This window comes from Saccopteryx bilineata, chromosome 3 (genome assembly GCF_036850765.1).
Source record: "Saccopteryx bilineata isolate mSacBil1 chromosome 3, mSacBil1_pri_phased_curated, whole genome shotgun sequence".
NCBI lineage: Eukaryota > Metazoa > Chordata > Mammalia > Chiroptera > Emballonuridae > Saccopteryx > Saccopteryx bilineata.
The window spans coordinates 66,150,101-66,177,552 of NC_089492.1; the positions used below are offsets into that span (position 1 = coordinate 66,150,101).

At 37.7% G+C, this 27,452-nt stretch overlaps 1 protein-coding gene across 1 annotated transcript in view; it reads left to right on the forward strand.

Annotated features, from left to right (window-relative positions):
* Nucleotides 1-27,165, forward strand: part of PREX2 (phosphatidylinositol-3,4,5-trisphosphate dependent Rac exchange factor 2) — a 283,206-nt gene extending 256,041 nt beyond the window's left edge. Inside the window, exons 39-41 of the mRNA XM_066266273.1 lie at nt 14,783-14,885; nt 19,630-19,697; nt 24,575-27,165. Coding sequence (XP_066122370.1) covers nt 14,783-14,885; nt 19,630-19,697; nt 24,575-24,620 — 217 coding nt within the window. The 3' untranslated portion in view covers nt 24,621-27,165. The remainder of the gene's footprint in view (nt 1-14,782; nt 14,886-19,629; nt 19,698-24,574) is intronic.
* The last annotated feature ends 287 nt before the right edge of the window (nt 27,166-27,452 follow it).

The following is a 27,452-nucleotide window of genomic DNA, read 5'->3' on the forward strand; positions in this document are numbered from 1 at the left end:
AAATAAGTAAATAAAAGAAATATGTATTACCAATTTAGTTAATGAAATGCTTCTTATTTCAAATGATGATAAACAATGTAATGACTCTCAACTCATTCAAGCAACTTTTAAAAAATATTTTTCAGGTAACTATTAATGAACAATTTTGAAAGCCACTTTTGTTTGAACTTTAAAGGACTTTTTCTTGGCAATATTTTATCCTGTCATCATTATGACATCAGAGGTCAAATTGACAAAATAGGCCCTGATTACAAAATGCAGAATCTTATAAAAATGGGTCACTCAAGGTAACCTGACATAGGTCATCAGAGTCTTAGTAAGGCGGGTGATGAAATGGCAGCTTTCTTCACTTGCAGTTGAAGCACCAAGAGGAAGAGATTTACTCTGGGGATTTCTATATATAGGTTAGAATCTATGGGGCAGAAAAAAATTACTGAAATAAGCAAATACAGGTTTTGAATGTGTCCATTTACTTTTTGTGCAAAACAACACAAAAAGATTTGAAGGATTCAGTAACAAGATTAGTAGAAATGCTTGAATTTTAAGTCTACAGAAAGGTGCCTAAATAGAACAGAAGCATTTTTGCTGACTCATGATCTCAAGCTACTGCATATTCCAAATAAGAAGTTCTAAATATATGTTCCATATTCAGGAATCTGAAACACATTGGTCTAAAATGCTTCTTTTATATAAAGGTCATAATAAGAATGACAGAACTGCCATTTAAAATTATCATTAAAGATAGCTGTAGTTTCAGTGGATTATTGTCCTTTCACGGTTATATTTGATTATAATTAAACCCACTGTTCTCATTTTTTGACATCTGATAAAATCATTAATGAATCAAAACAAAAAAATGAAAAAAAATGTGCCCTAATTTTTGAAAATAAAAGATAAAATACTATAATAATGGGGCTCTGGGAGAAAGATAGAATATATCTTACTCAGAATATAAGTAGAAATCTTAATTACTCTACCAAACTCACAAAAATGGAGAGCAGAACAGTGGTTAGCAGGGGCTTGGAAGAAGGAAATGGGGAGATGTTGGTCGACGGTACAACATTTCAGTTGTGCAGGATGACTAGTTTCTGGAGATCTAATGTACAACAATGGGATTATAGTTAACAATACTGGATTATATAGCTGACATTTGCTAGGAAGGTAGAACATAAGTGTTTTCACCAAACACACACACACACACACATACACACACACACAAAGAAGAATAAGAAAATGGTAAGTATGAAAGATGATAGGTATATTAATTAGCTTGACTGTGATGTATATTTCACAGTGTATATGTATGTCAAACCATCAAGTGGTACACTTTATGTAACACACTTTTTAATTGTCAATTTTACCTTAGTTAAGGTGGGGAATAAAAGAAAAATTAGCCTAGAATTTCAAATTATACTGAATTGTAAAATAAGCAAATAAAACATAATTTATGCTAATTTAATCAATCAGATAAATACTACAGGTATAGTCTCTTAAAATTATAGGAGGAAATAAAATATTTCAAAGATAATAGAAGTTTTTATTATTTTACTTTTTCCCATTATTTTTATAAAAGTTCTCTACCTTAAAGGGTAAATTTGTATATATATTTGTTAGATTTTTCTTTGTATCTGATATGAATCATTAATATTAATACATTAAATTATTGTTACTTTAAAAGTTCATTGTTTTCTTAAAATTAGATTACTGTGAAAGAATAAAACAGTAATTACAAGAATGACTTCTCCTTGCAGTGGTTTCTAGTTCTGACTTCCAATAATCATGAAGTGTTGGCCAGACAAGCCTTAAGTTGAGTACATTTATTTTTATTTTTAAAATTTTTTTCAATTATGGCTTATATTTAATATTATTTTGTATTAGTTTCAGGTATATAACCAAGTGGTTAGACAATTATATACTTTACCAAGCATTCTCCTGATATTTCTAGTACCTACGAGGCACCATATGTAGTTATTACTATATTATCAACTGTATCTCCTATGCTGTATTTTACACTCCCATGAGTATTCTGTAACTACCAATGTGTACTTTAGGACATTTAAAACAAGAGCTGTTACATGATTACCTGTCGTCCTAAAATGGTAAAAGTCCAGGTAATCATAATATAATAAACACCATAAAATAATCTAAGTATATAATAGTTATATTTAATATTTTATATCTGTATGTATTATATTACTATTATATTTAATTTAATATGTTATCATTAATGTATTATTAAATATAACTAATTTAAATTAATGATAGTTATTCATCTATTTGCCAAACCCAATTTTACTATTGGAGCACATTAGTAAAATTTAAGTATGTACATCACTAAATTTTATTTATATGTAATTATTGAAAAGTGATAAATATAGAACCTACTTTACAAACTATTAAGCAGGGCATGAATCTTTAAAACTTTTTTTTGTATTTTTTTTTTCTGAAGTTGGAAATGGGGAGGCAGTCAGACAGACTCCCTCATGCACCCAACCGGGATCCACCCGGCACACCCACCAGGGGGCGATGCTCTGCCCCTCTGGGACATTGCTCTGTTGCAACCAGAGCCATTCTAGTACCTGAGGCAGAGGCCACAGAGCCATCCTCAGCGCCCGGGCCAACTTTGCTCCAATGGAGCCTTGGCTACGGGAGGGGCAGAGAGAGACAGAAAGGAAGGAGAGGGGGAGGGGTGGAGAAGCGGATGGGTGCTTCTCCTGTGTGCCCTGGCCGGGAATCAAACCTGGGACCCCTGCACGCCAGGCCGATGCTCTACCACTGAGCTAACCGACCAGAGCTTAAAACTTCTTTTAAAGAGACTGTAGTTACTGTTTTTTATAACTCGGCCAAATTACATTAAAAGCAAAATAAAATTTTAATCATTTTCTGGAATGTTTCTGAGGGCTTTATAACTTCAATAAATGTCATAAACCATATTCCCCATCCGCAGATTAGAGAACTATGGGAATCTCACTGATCTAATTGTTTCTCTTTTGTCTGCACTGGAAGAATTACCTCGTTCCTCTGGGAACCTGAAGCAGGAAAGCAGGTGGCATGGAAAAGTTGCAGGAAGGAAGCAGCTCTCTCTGCCTTTCCATGTTAGTGTTAAGTTGGGGATAGATCTTCACATATTCAGAAGGAATACAGAGGAGAAGGATTTGAATCCTGGTAGTAGAGACTAGGGTGTAAAGTAACATCTGCTGTAGGATTTAAAGCATGAAGAGTGTTTACCAAGTGATGGAAGGGGAGAGGATGGTTCATTGCAAAGGAATAGTATGGAAATGTAACAGTGGTGTGAAATAGCATACGACACGGGGGGGAGGGGAGGTCACAGTTTGTAGATTGCTATTTCTGGGCAATGACGTGAGAGGGAAGTGGAGCTGGGAGATGAGGCTAGAGGGGGAGATGGGTTTGGAGAACGGAAGGTCCTACCTGCTAGGTCAAGGATTTGGGACTTTCTCCTGAAGGCTGTAGGAAGCCAGTGAAAGAGTTCAGCAAAACAATACCATGATTAGATTTTTTTTTTTTTTTGTATTTTTCTGAAGCTGGAAACGGGGAGAGACAGTCAGACAGACTCCCGCATGCGCCTGACCGGGATCCACCTGGCACGCCCACCAGGAGCGATGCTCTGCCCACCAGGGGGCGATGCTCTGCCCCTCCGGGGTGTCGTTCTGCCACGACCAGAGCCACTCTAGCTCCTGGGGCAGAGGCCAAGGAGCCATCCCCAGCGCCCAGGCCATCTTTGCTCCAATGGAGCCTTGGCTGCGGGAGGGGAAGAGAAAGAGAAGAAGGAAGGGAGGGGGTGGAGAAGCAAATGGACGCTTCTCCTACGTGCCCTGGCCAGAAATCGAACCCGGGTCCCCCACACGCCAGGCCAACGCTCTACCGCTGAGCCAACTGGCCAGGGCCATGATTAGATATTTTTAAAAAATATTTTATATGTGAAGATAACTCTTATCATCTGAATGGGATAGAGGCAGGGAGACAGCTAGAATTTTACAATAATACAACAGATGTTGAGTTTCAAAACTAAAGCATTGGCACAGAGTTTAGAAGGGAAAGAATAGTTGGGAAAGGTATGAAATGGTTCTCAACAGGATGAGATGACTGGTAAGAAGCAGAGAATAGAACAGAGAGAAAGTTCTCCACCTCCTGGTCTTCTGTGTGCCCTGCTAAGGGGTAGCCTCAGAATAAAACACCAGAAATAACTTAAAATACTCAAATAAAACTCTATTCAGTGTCTGGGATAAATAAGTCAAAGAGAAAACAATTATGTTCCAGTGAGTGTCCAAGAACTGGGGAGACTGATGAAATATACTGGACACCCCTGAAGTGTTGGTGTCATCAAAGAACCTATAAGGAGTTAAGGACAAAAGACAGATAGCAAAGTAGAGAAGGTGGGAATAGACAGGTAATGTCAAGGAACAAGTTGTTTAGTGAAATCCCTCAAATCAAGACAGACATGAAATAAAATTGGTAAAGTTTGGACTGAAAATCTAAAATGTGGAGAAGCTGATTCAAACCTGGTGGCTTAGATCCCAGGTGACATATGGACATTTTCTATTCATGAGTTTTCAGCTGAGCAAACACATGCTCAGGTGCTGAGGCACTCAGTTACTCAAAGATCAGTGACTCTCTCTATGCTAAACACAGCCTTGAAACTGCGTCAAAGAAAAACATGACAGTGCTGGAGGAGACAGCATGAAGGGGGGGGGGGAAGGTCTTTGCCTGGCAGTTGACTTTTAAGCGTTGGTTTAAAGATATGCACTGAGAATTTCCAGGGCATGTATTGAATGAAAGTTGCAATAGAAAATCCCATTATCTTCAATGAAAATTTCATGGCTAAGTCCCTGTGCAGCACTGAAAATGTGTCCCTTACCTAAACTTGATGGTTATTTTGCCTGAAGATATATGGAGTGAGTGGAATATTCAGTTTGGCTCTGTGTCTACCGCCAGGATCTTACTACAGCTGTTCTGTTCCCTTCTGCATTCTGTTCTGTTCTTTTCCTCCCGTCTCTCGGCCTGCCATCTCTCTGCTGTCTTTTCAAATATACATTAACCCCTCATCTTCCAACTCTCAGACCGTGAAACCCAGGAACCCAATACAATCATGGGAAGGTTTCATCAGTACTGACTGTTTAACAAGAGTCAAATAAGAATATTGAAAGCATCAATAGACATCCAGAGGTTTAATTCTATAGAATATACTGGAAACTTACCTGAGTGATCACTAGCTTACGGATACTAGCTATTATTAGACTGTCATTCATGTTTTCCTAAAGGGAGAGTGTAAATATTTGATACTTCATTCTATCTGTGTACAGGTGTGTGTTTAAGTGAATTCTTTATTGTTGGAAACAGCCGGTTTTCCCCATTTTCACATGAAAATAGTTATGTGCTTTATTAAGAAAAGTGTCTCCTCTGTTACAGGAATTCAAGGATGCAGGGGTTGAGTCTTAGAAATCCCTGTGGACTTGTGACAGTTTCCTCCAGCTTTTCATCTATCACAAATGCATTGTGAAGGGCAACCAAGGTGGGAAAGATCTCTAGGTCAGCAGTGGCCTTTTCCGTATTAGTGTCACAGACACTCCCCTTGTGTAGGAGACTAGCAACCACTCCAAGACTGATCGGTAGTTAACATTCTGCATTAGCCCCAGGTGTGCCACTCTCCCTCATGTGGGGTAATAAAAGGGAGCAGGGAATATATAACCATGGGATATTAAACAATTAATTTCTTCAGTCATATGCTTCCTTCTATTTCTCAGTAGACTTTTCACTCTGTGCGCAGTGGTTAAAAGTAATTAGAAGCCAGAATAGATGAGATCGCTGTGGAAATGAACACTCTCTCCACAGATCAGTGCATTTTATATGGAAAAAGGCACATCTGTAGTGGAGAAAGAACATGATCTCCCTTCGATTTATTTTTGCTACCCGATTGCTTTACAATCGATAAACTTATTTAACATGCTTCACACCTAGTTCCTTTTTAATCATGAACACATTCCTTTTAGGATGAGGAGGTCTGCGTTCATACTGAAGTGGTCTGGGCAGGCTGAATAAAACTCGTCCAAAACAATGCATTTAAAGTATAAAGGCTGAGCCAAGACTGAGATTGTTGAATTATGGATGTGGGGAGCTTGAATTCTCTAAATGCAGTCATCTACGTGATACGAGTTTGGAATAACAGAAAGAGACCTGAATCTGAATCAGAAAACTGGTTTTGAATCCTGTGACTTATTCACTGTGTGACTGTGATTCTATCACCTGGTCTATCAGAGGCTTATTGGAGAAATGTGAATGATGATTTTTTTTTCTGAAAAAAATAAATATCATGAGGATTAAGTGGCCAGTATATATATGAAAGCACCCACAGAACCTGGCAATAGTGAATGCTTCATTTTTCAACCTTAATCTGTATTTCTGATAGTGAATCAGACTTAGAAATATGAAATGCATCTGTTTAAAATGATATATTATACTTAGTAAAATAGAAAATATCATGTAAGAATTATTTTAGAAGTCACAGTATATGCTAGGAGAATAGATCTTAAATGTGCGAACTATAAAAAAGACATGATAAATAGGTGACATGATTCAGGTGTTAAGTAATGCTATGGTAATTGTGCAATAAATAAGCGTATCAAATCAATACACACAAACCTTAAACTTACACAATGTTATATGTCAGTTTTATCTCAATAACGCTGGAAAAGATCATAGTAACGGGTGATGATACGATGGAAGAAGAGTGTGAAAACTCCAAGAGTTAACTCTTCTGATCTATAAAAAAGAGACTACAGAAAACTCTGGATCCTGTTGGAGCTTTTTTTTAAATATAATATGTTTTTCCAAATTTATTATTTTACATAAACTGGTTTTTAAAAAATAATATGATATGTAATTTGTACTTTTACTCATTATAAAAATTAGTAGTATAAGTAAAAGATTTAAAGCATTGCTGTTAATCAGAGGCTGAATTATGATTCTTAACTGCACTCTGGGATTATCCAGGCCCAAGTCTGCTATAGCAAGCTAAGTAATGAATCCCAATCTCAAGTAGCTATGATGTGCAACACTATGAGATCATAGAGCTAGAGGGACAGACTGTAGCAATGAAGAGGTGTAGTAATTAACTCACTATCTAAGAAGTCAGAAACAGGAATCATATGGAAACTGACTGATAAAGAAAAATAATGTCAAGTTAGTGGAGAAGCAGGAACGAGGAGGAAACAACGGCACTCCTGCAGCTCTCTTGGGGGGAGCAGTGTGGTCCTAAGGGACCTGGGTAAGTTGTTTTGTAGCTGTGCGCAACAAGGACACTGCTTCTGTACAGGCTCAGTGTCATTTGAACTGGCACATCTGTTGGCCTGTAAAGAAATATCGAGCCTTATTGAACTTTTCCTTGTTGAAATGCTCTCTTGTTTGGCCCTGTCTTCTATAATATACTTAGAGCATGACTAGGTTAAGAAAAGATTATGCGGGCTGACCTGTGGTGGCGCAGTGGATAAAGTGTCGACCTGGAATGCTGAGGTTGCCGGTTCAAAACCCTGGGCTTGCCCAGTCAAGGCACATATGGGAGTTGATGCTTCCTGCTCCTTCCCCCCTTCTCTCTCTCTCTCTCTCTCTCTCTCTCTCTCTCTCTCTTCTCTAAAAAAGTGAATAAATAAATATTAAAAAAAAGAAAAGATTATGCACAATCTCATTCTCTATGGAGCTCATTTTTAGTATCCCCCTTTGACAGTTTGTAGAAAGTCACTCAAGGGCAGCAGAACAGGCTCCCCTTGAATTCAAGGGTAGAAGGTTTTCTTTCCTAGTGTCAAAGGAAAAAGAAAAACTCAAGGACATGGACAACAGTGTGGTGATTTCTGGGGTGGGGGGGTAAAGGAAGGTTCAGGGAGGATAAATGGTGATGGACAAAGACTTGACTTGGGGGGAAGGTGTGGGCACACAATACAGTGTAGAAGTGTGTTGTAGAATTGGGTACCTGAAACCTGTGTAACTATGTTAACAAGTGTAACGCCAAAATTCAATTAAAAAATATATTGTATATTAGAATAAAGACACATATTTAGGACTTGAAAATAATTAAGTGCTGGCAATTGTTTATTGATTCATTCACTAAGAAAAAAAGAACTACTTATGGGACATGGCCATGTGCCAAGCACTGTGCTACACCAAACCAGGTAGACAAGAAGGATGCTGCACCCCCACACATCCGGCCTGAGTTCTCGACAAGGGAAACACGGGAAAATCGGGCAGCCGCACTGTGGCACTAGTTCTCTCTAATGACAGTAGGAGAAAGGTAGTCAAAGGATGGGGTTTTTAAGTGGAGTGACAAAAAGGTGGATACAGACTTTTCAAAATACAATAGAGGGGAAAAATATACAGCATGTCATTCTGACAGTGTGAAAGAACTGATTCTGTTAGAGGGCACAAAACCCAGAAATATTGCTAAGTGATAAATGGATACCTTCCATCTGTCATAAAAAGCTTTTGTGTGTAACAGAATGGTGTGCAGATAACAGTAGTAGCTGCTGATGGTCCAATCTTTTCACCTTCTCTGTTCTCTTGGGATTGAAATAGATGCTCATTATTCCTCCCCAGCACTGAACGCTGCCCAGGTTACTGCAGCTTAATATAGTGGGATCACAGAGAACCACAGCTGGTTAGATTCCTTATAACTTGTTTGTGAGCCACTTGAATAAGAATAATGGACCTGGATTTTAATTAAAGGAGAAGCAAAGATGACTTTATAGAGCAAGGGAAAATGATTTCGTGGTGTTTGGTTTTTTAAGATCTAAATTTGTAAGTTTGTAAGTAGAGAGGTAACTGTATAAAGACACATAAATCTTGTGAAGAATAACACAATAGTAGGTGCCTCTGGTTGTCCTCTTACATATCCTCCAAGTGATGCATTTGCCCTGAGGGATTTTTCTCGCTCTTGTTTCCATGACCAGAGGCAGCATCACTGTCATAAAGGATGGGGAAAATGAGTGAGATACAGAAGTTCAGAGCTAAACAAAATCCAACTCTGGTCATGGTGTAGAATTCTGTATCAGGGCAGAAGTCACTGATATCAGAATCAAGTATTTATTTTCATTGAAACCTGTATAATCTTATTGTTAACCAGTGTCACCCCAATACATTTAATTTAAAAAAGAAAAAAAGAAATGGGGAAATAAAAAAGAATCCTTTGCTAAAGGTTGCATTTCTATTTTTAATTAATTTTTTAATGTTACTTTAGCATTACATAATGTTAATTTACAGCATATTGCTGTGCTTGCAAATTCAGAAATCTTCATTACATTAGGTTATTGAGTGATATATTTAATGTCAGTTTGTAATTAAATCTGAATGTCCCTCCTCCACTAATAATAAGAAAAGCTGGTCTACCAGAAAGTTCTGTCCGTTTCTATCACAACAAGTTTCGACATGTAAGCATATGTTTATTTGGCACATGTGTGCCTCTCTATTTTTATCACTTAATGTATACATACTGATGTAGCAAATTAACTAAAACAAAGTTGATTCACGTTAGTCTTATGTGTGAAGCGATAGTGTACCCATGGCTACTGATAAAGTTCATTTACGCCACTGTAATTTTTACGAATTTCAACAAGGAAGAAATGCTACAGAAGCATGTCTGTTGCATCCACCATATTCCCCGGACTTAGCACCCTCCGACTATCACTTGTTTTTGTCCTTACAAAATTTTTTGAAGGGCAAAAAATTCAAAAATGAAGAAGATATCAAACAAGCACTGGTTCAATTTTTCTCATCAAAAGATAAAACATTTTTCAAGAATGAGATATACAAATTGCCCTCACGCTGGCAAGAAATCATTAATAATAATGGCAATTATATTATTTAATAAAGTTTATTGACGGTAAAAAAAAATTTGTATTTTGTTTTATTCCAAAAATGGACAGAACTTTCCAGTAGACCTTATAATATAATCAATTGTTAGTTACCAAACAAAACGCCAGAATTTCTGACCATGGCCTTTCTGAGAATTAGCAAATAAATCCACCTTAGGAAAACAGAGCTCAAAGCCATAAACCTCACGTTGTCCTATTTTCCCATGTCAGATTCAGTGACTAGGTCACCACTGTGTCTGAAAAGGGGTGATGCATCTCTCTAAGTATTTGATTTAACACATCTCAACCATTGGGAGGTTGGCTTTCCTGTTCAGTACAATTTCAATTCACATTAAATGAGGCAGCAGATCTGTGGAGGTTTGGAAATGTAGCGTACAAATAATGATTTTTGTTTGTTATCATGGTAAATAACCAAATATGTAGAAGATTCTTAGGTTTCAAGAGTCTTTTATCTAATTTGTTATAGAAATGTCAAGCTTGACATGTTTTAAAAAGGATTTACATGTATCTTGACTCAAGAATCAAGGTCTTACAAAGTGAACTACATATAGTGTAATAGATAGGACTTAATAAATGGTTGAAATACAACATTTTCCAATTAAACCAACTTAGGAAAACAAGCTCTGTCTTCATTGGGACTTAATTGAGAAGAAGGTCTGGAAGTGATCACTTTGAACCCCTAGAACAGGCATCCCCAAAATTCGGCCCGCGGGCCGCATGCGGGCCCCCTGAGGCCATTTATCCAGCCCCCACCGCACTTCTTTCATTGGTGGTCAGTGAGAGGAACACTGTATGTGGCAGCCCTCCAACAGTCTGAGAGATGGGACAGTGAACTAGCCCCCTGTGTAAAAAGTTTGGGGACCCCTGCCCTAGAACCTAGAAATAAAACTAGAAAATAAGAGACCAGTTCACATGCTTTTCCTGACCCGTAGCTTCATAGTTTGACATATAAAATAAAATTGATAGCTAATGTCTAGGGTCACTTGGGACAGAAGTATGAAATAAAGCCTCATATTAGCAAGTGCCAAATTATAGTCAGGCAAACTCTACTTCAACCAAGCCCCAGTTTCTGAAAGAATATTGGTAGAAGTTTGTCCTTAACACCATGTAATTATCATAATGCTGTAACATCAAACTCTTATAAAATAACTTACCACAGGGTTACTTTAATGAACATTTCTTTAAAATAAAAAAAAAGTAGAAAGCTTTTTAAATACAATGGGATTTGAGAAATTGGGATATATGAAAGCTCACGTTCTCAGATATTCCAAGTAATATAGTACCCTTCTGAGCTCGCATAGGCAGACTTGACTGTATGAGCTCAGGAGCAAAGAGCAATGGAAATGGCTTTAGTACATTCCTGGCTGCAGGCATTTCCAACCTGTTTCTCCTCTTCCCCACGTAACACTTACAGTCCTGGCTGCCTCACAGTAAGAACATAGTGCATTACAACCTGGGGTCCTGCACCTCCTTTTTAACATTAGGGTGAATTTGTACAATGGGTTATAGGGATACTCTTGAGTCCATTCCTGCACCAGGACACTATAATAACCTAACTATCAATGGAAGTGACTATGAATCATATACACGGGCCCCAGTAAACCTAACCTCAGTGTATCCCTAATTTACTTCATTTAGTTTAGTTCCAGAAATAACCATGGCCATTTTAACATGACAGAACATGGCAGAGAAGAAGTTGAGAAATAAAAACGCAGTAGTGGCAACTATTTGCAATTAAAACATTTTGCTTTGGTGAGTTTTAAAAAGCATCTGACTATATAAAGTGGTTTCTAGGGATCCGTACAAGTGCAATCTTTTTTCTTTTGATAGTAAATCCACTTCTGACAGCACCTAATGGCACTTGTAGGTACAAAGGAGATACTCAAAAACATTTGTTGGATGGATAGATGGATGGATAAATGGATAGATGGGTGGATGACTAGGAAGGGACTTCTTTGTGACTCTTTCACAGTATTGCTAATTCAAAGTGCCTTTCAAATGAAATTGGACCAGTTACTTACAGGTCAGGTTTATCAAAGTAACCCTATGCTAAATCTCTGAGTGATGCGGGATCTTTTTTTAATATGAAATATGTCAAGAAGATTTATTCATGATAAGCACACATATATTGACCTTTTGCTTTTTCTGATTTTCTGATTTATGATTTATGCATAATTTTTCAGCTCTGTCAAGTACACTTCCCCAGGAACATGCCCTGAGCAGAGCTACTACTTGGAATGTCTTATTACTGAAATTATGAAACAACTTTTCTCAGTGTCTATGTTATATTTGCCTTTTTATGAAGGGCAGTTTCGACTCTGTGACCTATTTATGTGGCTCCCAAGCAAACAGTTGTGTAAAATTTTTAAGTGGTATTGCAGCTACAAGGAACTGAAGAATTGAGGGTCCATATTTTCCAGTAAAAATATAGATTTATTTAAATGTTAATTTACTGTCTAATGTTAGAGCAGAGGTTATGCCAGAAAAAAAAAATTGGTGGGTCAGGCAAGAAATCATGTCCTGAATGGAATTTGCTTAGGATTCTGCCTTTGGTTTGCTCCCTTAACTCTCATGACCAGGGTTAGCACACCAGTCTCACTGGTAATCAGAGGACTACCTACAAAATCCAATAGTCTCTTATAAAACCTGAGTCTGTGTATCATTTATACATCACTGAAAAACCATGTGCCACTTTTTGGTACCTGGGCTTTTTCAGAGAATGCCAGAATCGAAATGTTTCTTGCAAATGCTGACTTCTTGCATTTGACAGAGTTGAGAGAACATAAAAAGTTATGAGGCACATGATGTCATTTTGACAGTGAAGTTGTGTACTTACGGCTAGGCTTTCTTTTACAACCTTAATTTAGGGAGTGGACTTCTGTTGTGGAACAACGGAGCCTTCACTGTAAACAACAACTATGAATCAGACACAGGCAATAAATAGTTCCTACATTGACCTGATTGTCTATTTTGAAGCATCTCACTTTTTATTTATTTATTTATTTTATTTTTTTAATGGCATCTCACTTTTAAACAATTGCAAAATAATCTTGGGACCTAATTGGAATAGATGGTGGTTAGTATAAAAAGCAAGTATAGATGAAGCCATCTTTTTGGATATGCTGGTGAAAGAAATTTCACACAGATATTTCGGTGTGATTAGAAAAAAAAATAAAGATTTTTTTTTTAGCCTCATTCAGTTGGCATAATCAGCATTATTGATTAAAATGTTAGGATCAATAAGGACTTAACATTGGAGTAGAGGAGACCTGAAGAAGGAGAATCAGGTTATGGGCTGTCAAGTAACCTAACAAATGCTTTGTAAAAAAAATTGATTTTTAAACATGAACTGTCAATGGTGATTCTCAGCTGTCATTGGCACACAGTGTCCTATAACCAGCAGGTACATGCAAAACTACAGTATGTACTGTTGTCAGACACATACATGGAATATTTGTAAACATTGTGCACTACTAGATGCCTTAACAATTTTATAGAGCTTTAAAACTTTATGTTAGAAAACTTGGCCATTGACTATTAATGCTTTCTAAAGAATTCTCTTGAGGGTCGATGAGGAAGCTGCTTTGCTCTCCCGTCATTTAACAGCCAATGGAGCATAACATGTTTCTCCTTTGAAGGCAATTGTACATGTGTAATAATGCGGTGGCACTTTGTTAACTACTTTCTAAAATTACAGCAGTGATGTTTCAAATACCTTTCTTCTCCTTTTCTTAATTCATCAGTATCAAAATCCATCAAGTATACTAGACTTCTATAGTCAGCCTTATTTATAATCAGGGATAAATATGGGTGAGATATTCCTCACATATGAACAGTTGTATTATAGAACTTATTTTCATTTGTAGGGAAAAACTAAACAGAGCTAGAAAAATACATGTGTAAAAACCAGACCACAGAGAGATAAAGACAGACATGGAGAAAAAACAATCAAAACTCTCATATATTGAAAAATTAAGTAAAACAACATCTGCTAATATAAATTTTAGGAAAAACACCTAACACTAATGATAATTTTTATTAAATGTATACAAAATTACCTCTGAAAAAAACAATTCAGAGACCAGGACCTAAAAAATATTAACAAATAGTTACACATAGGCTCTAAGAGCTGCTGGAGAGAAGAATGTGGGGTAATAAAAAAGAAGCACCTCAAAGGGAAGGAAACGGAGGAAGACTCTACAGTCTTTAAATTTAGGGACTAAATTCTGAATTTCCTCAAGGTTGCTCTGAGCACACATTCTGGGATCACTAATTAAAGGTTCTTTTTGAAATTTTACAGTCTTTTAGATGAAATATATTTTTTTTCATCTATTCTGATCTTAATGAATATTAATTTTACTGTTTATTTTTCTAAGATATTGGGCATAACTCAGTATAAATTTATTATCAGTATGAATAAAAATATTAAGTCATTTTAAGTTATAAAATATCAGTAAAGAATAATATCTGCTAATATAATTTATTATAATTTTGCTTATGTAATTTCTGTGTATCAACATAGTTCATTATGGGCTTGTTAGTCTATTTTTAACCAGGTAATTGTGTAGAAAAATCAATGGTTCACTGTCTTGTTGCTTTGCTTTTGCCTACTGCTCTTTGATTTTGAAATTAATGTAGGGAGGAAAACTAAATTTCCACCTCCTCTTTGAGTTCTTAGCCGAGACTCCTGTAATAAAAGACAGACTAATAAGAGAAAAGCAAACAGAAGTTTATTAACATGTGTACCTCCTGTATACATGGGAGAGACCCAGAGGAAAATGAGGAATTCTCCAAGGTGGCAGATGTGGGGGTGGCGTATTCTGCTACCCCTCATTAGTAACCCCAGTTGTCTTAAAGTGCTTAACAGGAACTGGCAGGACTTGACTTGCCCTTGCCTTTGCCCACAGGTGCACCCTAAGCGTGACAGTGGAGCAGGCCATCATTCTGGCCAGGAGCCACGGACTGCCTCCTCGCTACATCATGCAGGCTACAGATGTGATGCGGAAGCAGGTGAGTCTCACTCACATCATAGGGAGCTGTTTACAGGACCTGGATTTGAAGGTTCCCTGGTCCACCTGTCAGGTTTCTGAAAAGTGTCTAGAGGTGACAGGCATTTTTCCAGGCTTAGAGACTAAGTCCTGAACAAGAAACACTTCCAGGGAAGAAGACAGCACAGATAACCAAGAAACTTAGAAAGCATGGGACAGAAGGGTGTCTAAGAGGTCACCTGAAGGAGGAAAGGGTGCTTGCTGGCCAGGCAAAGTGAGCAGGAGTGGCTTGGGGTTTACGCAAAGGAGAAGATAAAGGGCCACATGTCACTCTCCGGGAATTGCAGGGAATAAACTGGGAAAGGGGGTGGGAAGAACAGAGGAAAGAGCTGAGGGCCCTGCATTCTTTCGGAGCTCTCCCGAGGCCTCCGGCCAGGACAAGAGTGTGTGTGCAATTCTGAAGGTAAAGCCGTGCCTCGGATTTTCATGAGGAGGATGGAATACCGCCATTGGACTGTCTTTAGTATGTGTGGGTAAGAAGATAAGGGTAAGAAGTTTATAAAGTGAATAAACTTTCTATATAATAATCCAATAGTATTTTAAGTGTGGCAGTTAGATTTTTAGCCCTTGAAATTCTTTTAAAAGATAGACGCAAAGCAGTGCTATTCTCCAATTCAGTGATTATTAGGAAAATATGTTTCATCTAGTAGAAAAGACACAATGAGTAGAAAGACAAGAGAAGTTGAAACACATTCATTTCATATTTTATTCTGCTGCCTCTTCTTAAACTACCACAGGAAACTGATTTAACCAATCTTTCTATTTGCTGGCTTGGTTTGAATTGTCCAGTGATAGTTAGTGACTTAGCTTTGAGGATTTGTTTACTAAAGACTTAGCATATAATTCTTAAACATAATTTTTTGGGGTTTTTTTTTTTTGTTTGTTTGTATTTTTCTGAAGCTGGAAACAGGGAGAGACAGTCAGACAGATTCCCGCATGCGCCCGACCGGGATCCACCCGGCATGCCCACCAGGGGCGATGCTCTGCCCACCAGGGGGCGATGCTCTGCCCCTCTGGGGCATCTCTCTGTTGCTACCAGAGCCACTCTAGCGCCTGGGGCAGAGGCCAAGGAGCCATCCCCAGCGCCGGGGCCATCCTTGCTCCAATGGAGCCTCGGCTGTGGGAGGGGAAGAGAGGGACAGAGAGGAAGGAGAGGGGGAGGGGTGGAAAAGCAGATGGGTGCTTCTCCTGTGTGCCCTGGCTGGGAATCGAACCCGGGACTTCTACACGCCAGGCTGATGCTCTACCACTGAGCCAACCAGCCAGGGCCAATTTTTTGGGTTTGTTCCAAAAAACCAAAAATCCATAAAATGAAAAAACCCAGAAGCAGTCAGCAGTGAGGCCAGCTCTGGCCTGGCGTCTGCAGGGCAGAGAGGAGGTACATGTACATTGGTGCTTCAGATTGTGAACCCCAGACCAGAAAACTGAGAACCCAGGTCTCACAGAGTACAAGACTGACTTGTGAAATGAAGGTTGGCTCCATGAGCACGTGACATGCTGTGATTCAGCTGGAAAAGGGCAAATACAGATGCAGATGGAACAGGTTTAGGAAGAACTTTTGGGGGTCAATATACAACTTCAGCTTTAAAAAGTAGGTCAAGGTGAACTTGTGATTGGTCATATCTGGATTGGGATTTGGGTGCTGAAGCATACAGAGAGATGAACCTTTCTGTTCCACTCTGTTGCTATTAGGTTAAGTTTGCAATCAGACTCACAGAAGCCATCCCAAAATTGTGGTTTACTAAGAGACTTAATTTTTTTTATAATAATCTAGTAAGGGGGAAATTATGAGTTGGCTACATATACATTCCAAGTTTATGAACACTCAAAACCTTTATCTTATTATAACTAAAAATGTGGATAGAGAAAACAGAAAAAATAAAAATAATATCACATGGGTTTTAATGACTTGTTTAACTGGTGTAATCCTCTCTAAAACATAATATGCATATTATATTTGTATTAATGTGTGTTACTATTTATTTATAAAGTATAATTTAAAAAGACTAAAGAGCTAACAAAGCTCCTTATAAAACCCTGATTGATTTCTAATCTGCATTTTTTTTAGTATTTACCACTCCATCTTTCTCCTGTTTTTTAAATAAATATGTACATTTAGAACCCTAATCCTTCTTCTGTTGCTTGTTTCACTACTCCAAGTTTTTTATGACATCTCTAAGTGGTTTTGAGAGACAAAGACTGATTTCTCCTTTCTTTGGGAAAGATTATGGAGCCCAGTGCCTCTCTTTGCAGGAACTGGGGTGCACATGTTTGCAATATTCCTGCTCTTGCAGGTCTTTCAACCAGCACTCACCAGTTACAGGCAGTGGGATTAATGATTGGGATCCAATCTGCAAACTGACTCTTACCAACTTAGAATCTGAGTAGTTAGGACACGATGTAATGAAAGACGTTCTTTTTGCTTTTCAACCATTAGATAGACTCTGTTTTCTAGAGATCGAATGGTTAGAAAATTTACCAGATTAATGATTTATATTTTTTAAGATCTTTAGTCTCTTTTTTAAGAAGAAGCTTTTTGGCATATTTTATTGTCATTACTAATTACAGTATAGTTTTCAAGTATAGATTTTGTATATGTACTTTCCATAGAGTTTTAATTTAACTGCTTGAGTTAGAAGGAAACAGAAAAGATAGTGGGAAGGGTATTGTGCTCCTTACAACCTTTTGTAATGGTTATAATAATCCTCAGAAACACTTTAATATAACCAACTGGTCTAATTAATAAAAGGCTTGAGGAAGACACTCCCATTTACATTATGAATTTAAAGTTTTCTTTCCTATAAATAATACATTTCAAGTTCTCTTTGGTCGAAGCCTAACCCAAAATTGTTTTTTGAGCATTTTAATAAAAATTGAGATTGCAAAGAATTCTGACTCAGCGATGGAATCAGGGGACTAGACTGGCACTAACACCAAGACCAAGGAAGATGCACTCCTTGCTCTGTCATGGTGGACACAGGCATGGGCAAACCACCACACGACAGGCACCAACAAACCTGTGTATCAGGATATAAATCAGGAAACAGAAAAGTATGGAATCTTCTGTTCCGCTTCCTCAACTTTTCTCTAAGTCTAAAATTACTTAAAATTGGGTTATTTATTTATTTATTTATTTATTAAAAAAATTTTTTTTTACAGAGACAGAGAGAGAGAGAGAGTCAGAGAGAGGGATAGATAGGGACAGGCATGAACGGAGAGAGATGAGAAGCATCAATCATCAATTTCTCGTTGCAACACTTTAGTTGTTCATTGATTGCTTTCTCATATGTGCCTTGACTGTGAGCCTTCAGCAGACTGGGTAACCCCTTGCTGAAGCCAGTGACCTTGGGTCCAAGCTGGTGAGCTTTGCTCAAACCAGATGAGCATACACTCAAGCTGGCAACCTCGGGGTCTCGAACCTGGGTCCTCCGCATCCCAGTCTGATGCTCTATCCACTGCGCCACTGCCTGGTCAGGCAAAATTTGGTTTTCTTAATTCCTTAATTGCAATTCCTAAATTCCTTCCCATATGTCTTCCCCCCACCCCCATTCCTTTCTCTATTGGTTTTCCTTTATTTGGTCCATCTTGAAAGAATTTTTTTTTCTTTATTCCTCTGTTCTTTCCATTTCTTTCCTTCCCATGGGTTAGAATTTTGTAGCAGGAGACAGAGTTTCAGAGTATTTTTAAATGTCAGCCCCACATTCTTGTGTTTTGTTCTACGTTGTAACTAATTCCCGTTAGGAACTGAACAATGATTCTGACTTCATTCATGAACTTGACAGGCTGCAAAGACTTTTTCATTGCTAAAGTACATTGTCTTTGTGCTATAAATTTGGAGCAGAATTCTTACATTTCAGAGATCCATATGTACATGCCTTGTCCAGAAATTGCTTTAGAATTATTTAAGAAGGTATTTTCTTGATAAACGCTGTAAAATTTAAAATAGCTAGTTATTCAACTAGGGCGGGGATCGGGAACCTATGGCTTGCAAGCCAGATGTGGCTCTTTTGAAGGCTGCATCTGGCTCACAGACAAATCTTTAATAAAAAAAATAATGTTAAAAATATAAAACATTCTCATGTATTATAATCCATTCATTTTCTACCACTCATGCTCATAGTTGTGGGTGGCTGGAGCCAATCACAGCTGTCCTCTGGGACAACACCAAATTTTTATTGGATAATGCATAAAGTACACGGGTCATTGTATGGCTCTCACGGAATTACATTTTAAAATATGTGGCATTCATGGCTCTCTCAGCCAAAATGGTTCCCAACCCTGAGCTAGGGCAAAACAGGCACATGAGTGTGACAGAACTGTGATCTCTGTTCCATAAAAGTGGGGACACAGCAGATATGTGTAACCTGTGCATTTCCTATTGTCTTAAGTATGGCTTGATTCTAGGAATAAAGACAGATGCTGGTGAACAGGAATCTGTTATCTAAACTCATTTCAAATTATTTAGACGACTATTGGAATACACACCAACCCTTTGCAAAATACACTATATCGGTGTATTTTGATTTTTAAAAGCATTAACTTTGAAATGCTGTTATGCTCAGATGATGATTTCTCTCTTTCTCCTCATCCACTCTCCCTTGATGTTAAATACAGGGTTAGAATACATATTCTACACTCAAACGTTAATGGCATGTTAATTACTAATGTGATGCAAAGCTGAGAGTGATTTTCCTTACCTTTTTCAGGGAGCAAGAGTTCAGAACACAGCAAAGAATTTGGGAGTCAGAGACCGGACCCCACAGTCTGCCCCCAGGTAATGATCGCTATGTCTGCTCTATCCCAAAGGACTCTACCCTCTCCCGGGTTCTGTCACTCACAGCTAATGCAGCTGTTCTAGGCTATGCCCGGTGTAAGCTGATTAGTCATAGGAATTGGCCTGGTAAACATTTTGTGGCTAATTGTGACTAGGCATAAATGCTGTCATAATAAAATGGAATTTTAGCTGAAGCAAACTTAGAGGTAGGAAATAGAAGTCTTGACATTATTTTATTTTGCAAATTTCCTCATAAATTCAAAAACATAAGTCCATACAGCTCCTATGAGAATTTATATTCCAACTGTGCCAAACTACCAAAATGCCGTTTTCATTTATACTTTTATGACTGCGTGTGCTGTTTGTTCCCTGTGGCCTGATTGCCTTTCCCATCTGTGTCTGTATAGAAAACTCCTATTTAACCACAAAACCCTACTTAGATGTCATTTTATCCTTGAAGTCTTGGTTGAGTGTCCTTCCTCTTTATACTCTGTTAGCATCTTGTATGTTGATCGATTATAGTCCTGCTTGTGTTGCAATATATTGCTCCATGTCTCTTCGCCCAACTTGAATATGAATTCTTTGGAAGCAGGGCATATGTTTTCTCAGTTTTGTTCATTGCTCATCACAGTGCCAGTGTTCGAATGTCTGAACTGCTTTCAAGAAAGTGTGAATGAGTAAGTGAATGAATGAACTTTTGGTTTATTAGTAAATCAAATGTTTGAAGTTTATATGTCATCATAAGAAAGTACCCTAACCTACCTTTAAAATAAATGAACAAGGGAACAGCCATTAAAGAAATGTTAATTTGATTTCGCTGGTGACATTAAGGTAGGCAGCATCTGTCTTGAAGTAGGGCAAAATTAATTTCTTTTACATTTGATTGCTTTTATACATTTGCATTTTAGCATAAAGTAGGCTCCTCTAAGCACTTCCACAGACCAGACACTCTTTGTTTCTATGTACAATGCAGCTACCACCGTTAGAATGATAACTGCAGCATTTATGAAGTTATTTTCATTCTGAAAATCTGTGTGGGCAATGAAAGTACTTTCAAAAAACAAAACACATTTTGCCTTGAAAATGAATAAATGCAATAAAGTTCTTGTTGCATTTAGTTTTAGTGCTGACTCCTAACCTTAATTCATCCTCAAATCTTGTTAATGTTATCTTTCATAGTTGATTATATTAGAAGCTAAGACTTTCTTTTGCTTCGGGTGCAACATTTCTGTAGCACCCGAAGCAGACATGGTGTGTTTGGATAATAGGCCCAGTGCAAGTGTTACAGTTACAATAATAGCTCAGTGAGGTCCTCTTAGCTAGGGCTCATAAACAATAATAAACAGTGCGGTAGGATAAGACTTCAGCATTTTAATCAGTAAACCAACAGCAGGCTGAATACAAGAAAGGAAACCGATGAACTCACTCTTTTCTTTATTGGGTTATGTTTAAAATACTTGAAATGAAATGCTGTAAAATGTGCCAGCTGTAAAATGGACATGTTTATAGGGAGTAGTAGCCCTAAGAGAGGGCTAGAGTTATTTTTAAATGTTATTTTATTTATTTTTTTATTCAGTCTACAAATATTTATTGAGGACCTAGCAAAACACTGTGCTATCCCCTCTGGAGAAGGTAAATATGAGGTAGAAATAGTGTAATCTCTCAAGGAGCTTTCAGTTAGAGATGAGCCTAGGGACAGAGAGGGAGGCTGCAGAGTAGCCCTGGTCCAGTTGGGATGGTAATCGATGTCATATGCAGCTGATGCAATGATACAAGTGTCTATAGAACACATCATGCTCTGAGAACTACAGCTAGATCTCTGTGACTGATGGTTGAATGCTCTTTAACAGTGATGAAAAGTGAGGCTGTAGACATAAGCAGGGGCTGGAGCAGGAAGAGACTTGTATGAGATATTTAAGGGTCTTGATTTTAACTTGAAGACAATAGGGAGCTATTACTAAACAATCTTCTCATCTGGCAACATTAAGAGGATCCATCACAGGAGAGCTAAAACCAAAGGCAGGAGCTTGAAGGGAGAGTATTGTAGTATTGAGGATGAAGATAAGCAGATGGATTAGAGAGATTTTTAGTAGACAGAATTAATAGTCTTTGGACACTAAATAGATGATGAATGTGGAGAAAAGGAAGATCCTAGAATGGCTATCAGATCTCTGGTTTGGGTGCCAGTGGGTGAATGGTTCTCGTCACTGATACAGTAGATATATGGAAAGGATGATGCACTCAGCTAGGACCAAGGATCAATGGGACATCCATGTGGAGATGACTTTGTGGGCAGTTAGATAAGGTTCTTTCTCCTCCTTTCCTTCATTGGCTCTTCAGAGCAATAAGCATATCTTTACCAAGAACCAAATATAACATTTCAGATGGAATGGCACATTCGTCCTATTTTCTATTGCATTAAAAAAATCTGTAAATTTTTGTAATGAAAGCTTGATTTTTTTATTTGTGTAATTGAAAGGCAGCATACTATCGTGGTTAAAAGTGACAAGATCGTTTGAGTCCCAGCTTCTGCCATGTGACCTTATTTGGTCAGGTCATTTATCCTCTGAGACAGTCTTCTCATTTGTGTGATGGGGAAATTGCCTTGCAACAGAGTATTATCGAACTTTAGCCTTGGAAGAGGCATTTGCTTCATGGTTTCCTTTAACATAGCTTATATTTTGCCATGTACAAAGATGAAGGGCATGATCTATAGACTGCAATTTGCAAGTTCTACTCTGCAGATTTAGATTTGGAAATACCAGTTCCAACAGAGAAAAATAAAAAGTGGAGCCAAAGACAAACCTTTTTTTTTTTTTGCAGGGTCACTGGTGTGCAGAGTGGATTGAGAAAATCAAGGGCTCCCAATGATGGGCAAAGACCTCCCATTATGTAACAATTTAGCTGCTAAAAACCAAATGCCTTGGTGCAGAGTAAAAGTCTAACTCTTACCTAATACATTTTACTTCCAAACTTCATCTGCTTGTTCTAAATTCCCAAAGCCCCAACAATTTCCATTACAAATGTATCTGAACTCAAATAACCCCGAGTCGCTTCCAAGAAGCCTGGCAGAAGCTGGATCTGCCCAGCTTCACAGCACTCAGAGCTGTTATTTCATCAGGGGATCACAGGCTGTAGCCCTTTCGCCAGTTTGCAAGGCAGACATATCAAAGACTTGCCTCCCCAGCCTTCCCAGGCATTCTGTGGGAATGTTCAGTTCAAAGTACTAAAAGATGATGGTTCAACCCAGGTCTCCAGATAGTCCATCTTCCACCCAACTCACTGTGTCTGTTCTGCTGGACTGTGGTCACTTGCCTTCTCACTCAACAAGCAGTGCTGCTGTTGGGAATGAGGGGATAGGCATTGAGGAGGGAAGAAACTTTCCAATTGTTCTGCTGTTCCAGCCCCAGGAATGTATTTTGAGGAAACACCATATCCTTTAGCTGAAAAAAAAAAAGAAAAAAAGAAAGCAGCTTTGAAGTCTATCAGCTCGTTTTAATGTATTCTTTTCCCCAGAAAGGATGAAATAAGCTTTTCTGATGTGAGATGTCCTTATTTCAGTATCCATTTTCTTCCATGGAGATGACATGTGGATCATTAAGCACTTTGCAGACTTGAAATATGTTTTGCAAACCTCCAAGGCAATAACTTGTTACACGTGTTTCCGAACTAAGAGTTCATTTTGTTAACTAGCTTTCTTACTCAATATTAAATCCTTCTCGTTCTTCTTCCTTGATTTAGAATTAGCATGGGATTAAGTGTTGACAAAAGAGAAAATTTTTAATTTGCTAGATTTGTCAACAACTTGTTTCAACAGTATTCAATTTAACCTGTAAAAGACCGTGAATCATCACAGCTACCCCTGGGTTGGAGTGATGAAAAAAAGCAGACATCAGTACCTTACTTTTTAAGACCATCTCTAAGGAGAATGATTGTGGCTGTAGGCACAGTTGAGGCACAGGCGGAGTCCAACATCCAGCCACCTTCAGCCAGCTACCTGATGGTGTCTCAGACTATGCCTTAAATAATGGGCATGCCCTACATGGTCACTTTTGCAGCTCTGTAATAGCTTGACTTTGTTCTGGAGTTGGGATTCCACCACTCAGGGGAACATGGAGCTCTCGAACATCTGTAATCCTAGGTCAGTCCCCTGAACTTTGCTTTGAGGCTGTGTGGTCTCAAATAATAGACCCAGGATGCAAAGAGGGGGCATCCTCCCGTCTTCTGGCATCTCCATCAGGGCAGATGGATTGCTGGACCCACTTGAATCTCCACCTGATTCTTTTGACAGGTGAGGGGAGGATGGGCAAAGCGGGGCATATATTTTTTGGGAAATGCCAGCTAACTGAGCCTTTGATATTCAGGACTCAGAACTGCCACAGCAACTGTTCCATAACCAACTGCCTGTACCACCTATTGGTACAAAATGAAGCAAATTTCAAAAACTGGCCAGAAAAACCAATAGACCCTTGTGAGATAGATGTTAATCTTGTTACAAGACAATCATATTAGACATGATGGTAATTATCATAATAATATCATCTCATGGAATTTAGAGAATCAATTTTGCTTCCAGCAAGAGGAACAGTGGGCACGGGAGTGGGAGCAGGTGGTGTGAAAAAGGCAGCATTGCTCAGCCAGTCATCATATTTGTATGCGCAGAGATATTGGTGTTTTCTAAATAATAGAACTGAAATTTGGGAGTTTGCTAATTCATATGCAATGTTTAGTGAAGTGGGCAATATGGTCAATGCCTCCTGAACCAAGAAATGATGGTCAATGTATTTATTACACTCATGTATTTGTTATTCTCATAAAACCATCTCAAGTGCTATTAATACATCAACCCCTGTCACACTTTCTCGTGCCTCTCCTAGGCTGTACAAACTGTGTGAGCCACCTCCCCCAGTCGGAGATGAATGAAGAGAACCTCACGGAACCAGGCGTGCAGAAGCCTTCCAGACACTGGACTAGACAAAGGACAGCCTGGCTAAACATTCTCCACTCAATAACAAAATGAATTTTTTCTCTAAATCTTTCACCATGGTGTTCATAACTATTGTTCAGCTCATACTGAGATATTTGTGCTGGAAATGGATAGACCTTCATTCCAACAACTTGATTTCACAAACTCATCTCTCTGTGTGTTGCCATGCATTATTCATTTTGAGAGTAAAATTCATCCCTGGAAATTACAGAAAAAAATATCAGAGAAAAAAAATTAATCATCACGCCTTCTCTCCATTTATTAAAAATATATTATTGTGTTTGGTTTTGTCTTCTCCAAATGGGAACATGTAACGATGAATCTTTCCATCTGAAAACGTCTGTCACTGAAGAAACATGGCCACATTTTCTCAATCATACAGAAATGTTACAGAAAACCCAGACTGGTGTCATAGGTTCTCAGTCCCTCTGCATCCAAAAAAAATGGTTTCTGTGTAAAAGGTGAAGCATGCTTTCCTCTTTCAAAGGGTGTTCTGTCACTAGAGGAGTAGAGAGTGTGATTGAGACTCCCAGCAAGACCTTCTTCCTGCAGCTTCCAGGAGGAGCCCCTTGCTCTCCTGGACAGTTCCTATGGCGGGTACTGTCTTGGGTCTCTGAAATGGGTGTGGTCTCCTTGGGCGTGTGTGCTGATGCTGAGCCAGATGTGGCCAGGGCGTAGGAAGCAGCAGGGACTGGGGAGGTGGGAAGAAAGACAAGGGTACAGGAGGGAAATATCAGTCTATTTAAAAAGTCAACCTTTAACTTAGATACCTAATACTCTTAATTTTATTAAGGTTTTTATATAAGATGTCAGACTCTTAAGAGAATACACCATGCCCAGTATTTTTCTATTAAAGTATTTGTATAAGGTATGAAAATAAAGCTTTATTTGTTGAACTTTAAAAGGACTATTAGAGACCTTGATCATCTATGGAAGCACAAGGTATATTTTGTGCATAATGTTTATCATTTCTGCATTGATAAAATAACATTGTTTTTTATCATAGAGACTACAATGATATTGATTTTAAATTTATAATTTTCAAAGTAATTAAAATGCCCTTATTTTGATGGTTACAATTTTATGAACTTGAACTAATTTAGTATATGAAATGCTTTTCATAACTAAAGTATTTACAAACCATTATTAAATTTTAATTTATATTTTCATGGTTTTCAAACTACCATTAAAAATCACTAACAATTGTGTATTAAATAATAAAATATTGTGTTTACATATATATGAGATATTTATATACTGACTGGTCAAAGTAATAATTATTTGTTTTTTGGCACAGAAGCATTCTTAAGACTTTTGCAATAAGTTCATATGTGTAATGAAAAATAAAGAAACCAACATCAGAGTTTTCAAAGTAAAAGCTGGACATTTTGAATGTAATAAAGAGATGACCTTAACATAAATATCTTTATTAAGTATATCCTTAACTTTTAGGAATTTAACATTCTCAATACTATCAGCAAGTGATCTTAAAGGTCCGTGATATTAGTAAATTGTGATTTTTTTCCCATACTGAAAATTTGATTACGTTCTATGTAAGGCTAATGAGTGAGCAAAACTGATTAAGTAGCATGTTTCTAATCACTATCCTGGAAGCAGTAATCTCTTAGCAGGATGAAAGGATCATTTAAACATTTCAGTCTCACTCTGCTGTGTTTCGTGGGGGACATTATTTGCTATTGTGATATGTAAAATCAGTATTGTGGACCTATACTCTGTATATTATTTTAGGGGCTAAACATAGTGTACGTATACCATCTACTCTGATAAGTGTTTGACATTTATTAAATGCTCCAGAGTTAATAATGGTTCATATTATCATCAGTTACTGTCATTTTTTATTATAATAAAAATTGTAGATAACAGTAAAGTTAATTACTATGTGCCAAGCAGTGAGTCCAAGTGCTTTACCCATACTTCACTAATCCTCATAATGACGATTTGAGGGGGTACTCTTTTCATAATTCCTTTTTACAGTTGAGGAACTGAAGCAGAGAATGGCCCAATGATTGGCCCATGACTAAATGACTGACAAGTGGTAGAACCAGGATTTGAACCAGGAAGTCCACCTTCTTAATACATTGTGTTTCTTATTGCCATCAGAACTGTAGTATTGTTACTAATTATTTGTTAGTAAAGTAATGTTTATATGGAGTGCATTGCCATTAATTTATATATCTTATGTTGAGAAAATAAAGTGAATGGAAATATGTAAGATGCCTTTAATGTATGAAAATCTTAGATTTTCCAGGACATTATACCATTCTGAATACACAGTTGAGATAACCCAGTGCTATTGCAGTCTGAAAAGAAATACACTCCTCAAATTAAAGATACCAGTTTTAGGTATATAGTGAAAGTCTGGAATAGTACATATTATCAAATTTGACTATAATTCTAAAGCAGTGGTAAAAGTAAAAAATGTCTAATTAATAGATGAATAAAAATAATTTTTCAACACCATGATGTACCTCTGTGTGACATTGGACATTTAACTGGCCTTGAGTTTTTAGAATAGGTTTACCTAAATGCTCACATAGTCTTCTACAACCCAGTGTACCTTTAAATGTTGCTAAAGCTTGCCAATAGTTCCTCCAGCTTCTGATGTGATCATCTGCCTCTCTCCACTTAAAAGGGAAGGCCATGCATAGAAAAGCTGGTTCTCCAATTGGAACCTGATTCAAAATTACATATTAACTATATAGTAACTGCTAGTCAATATATCATAAATATTATATCTTACAAAGGTT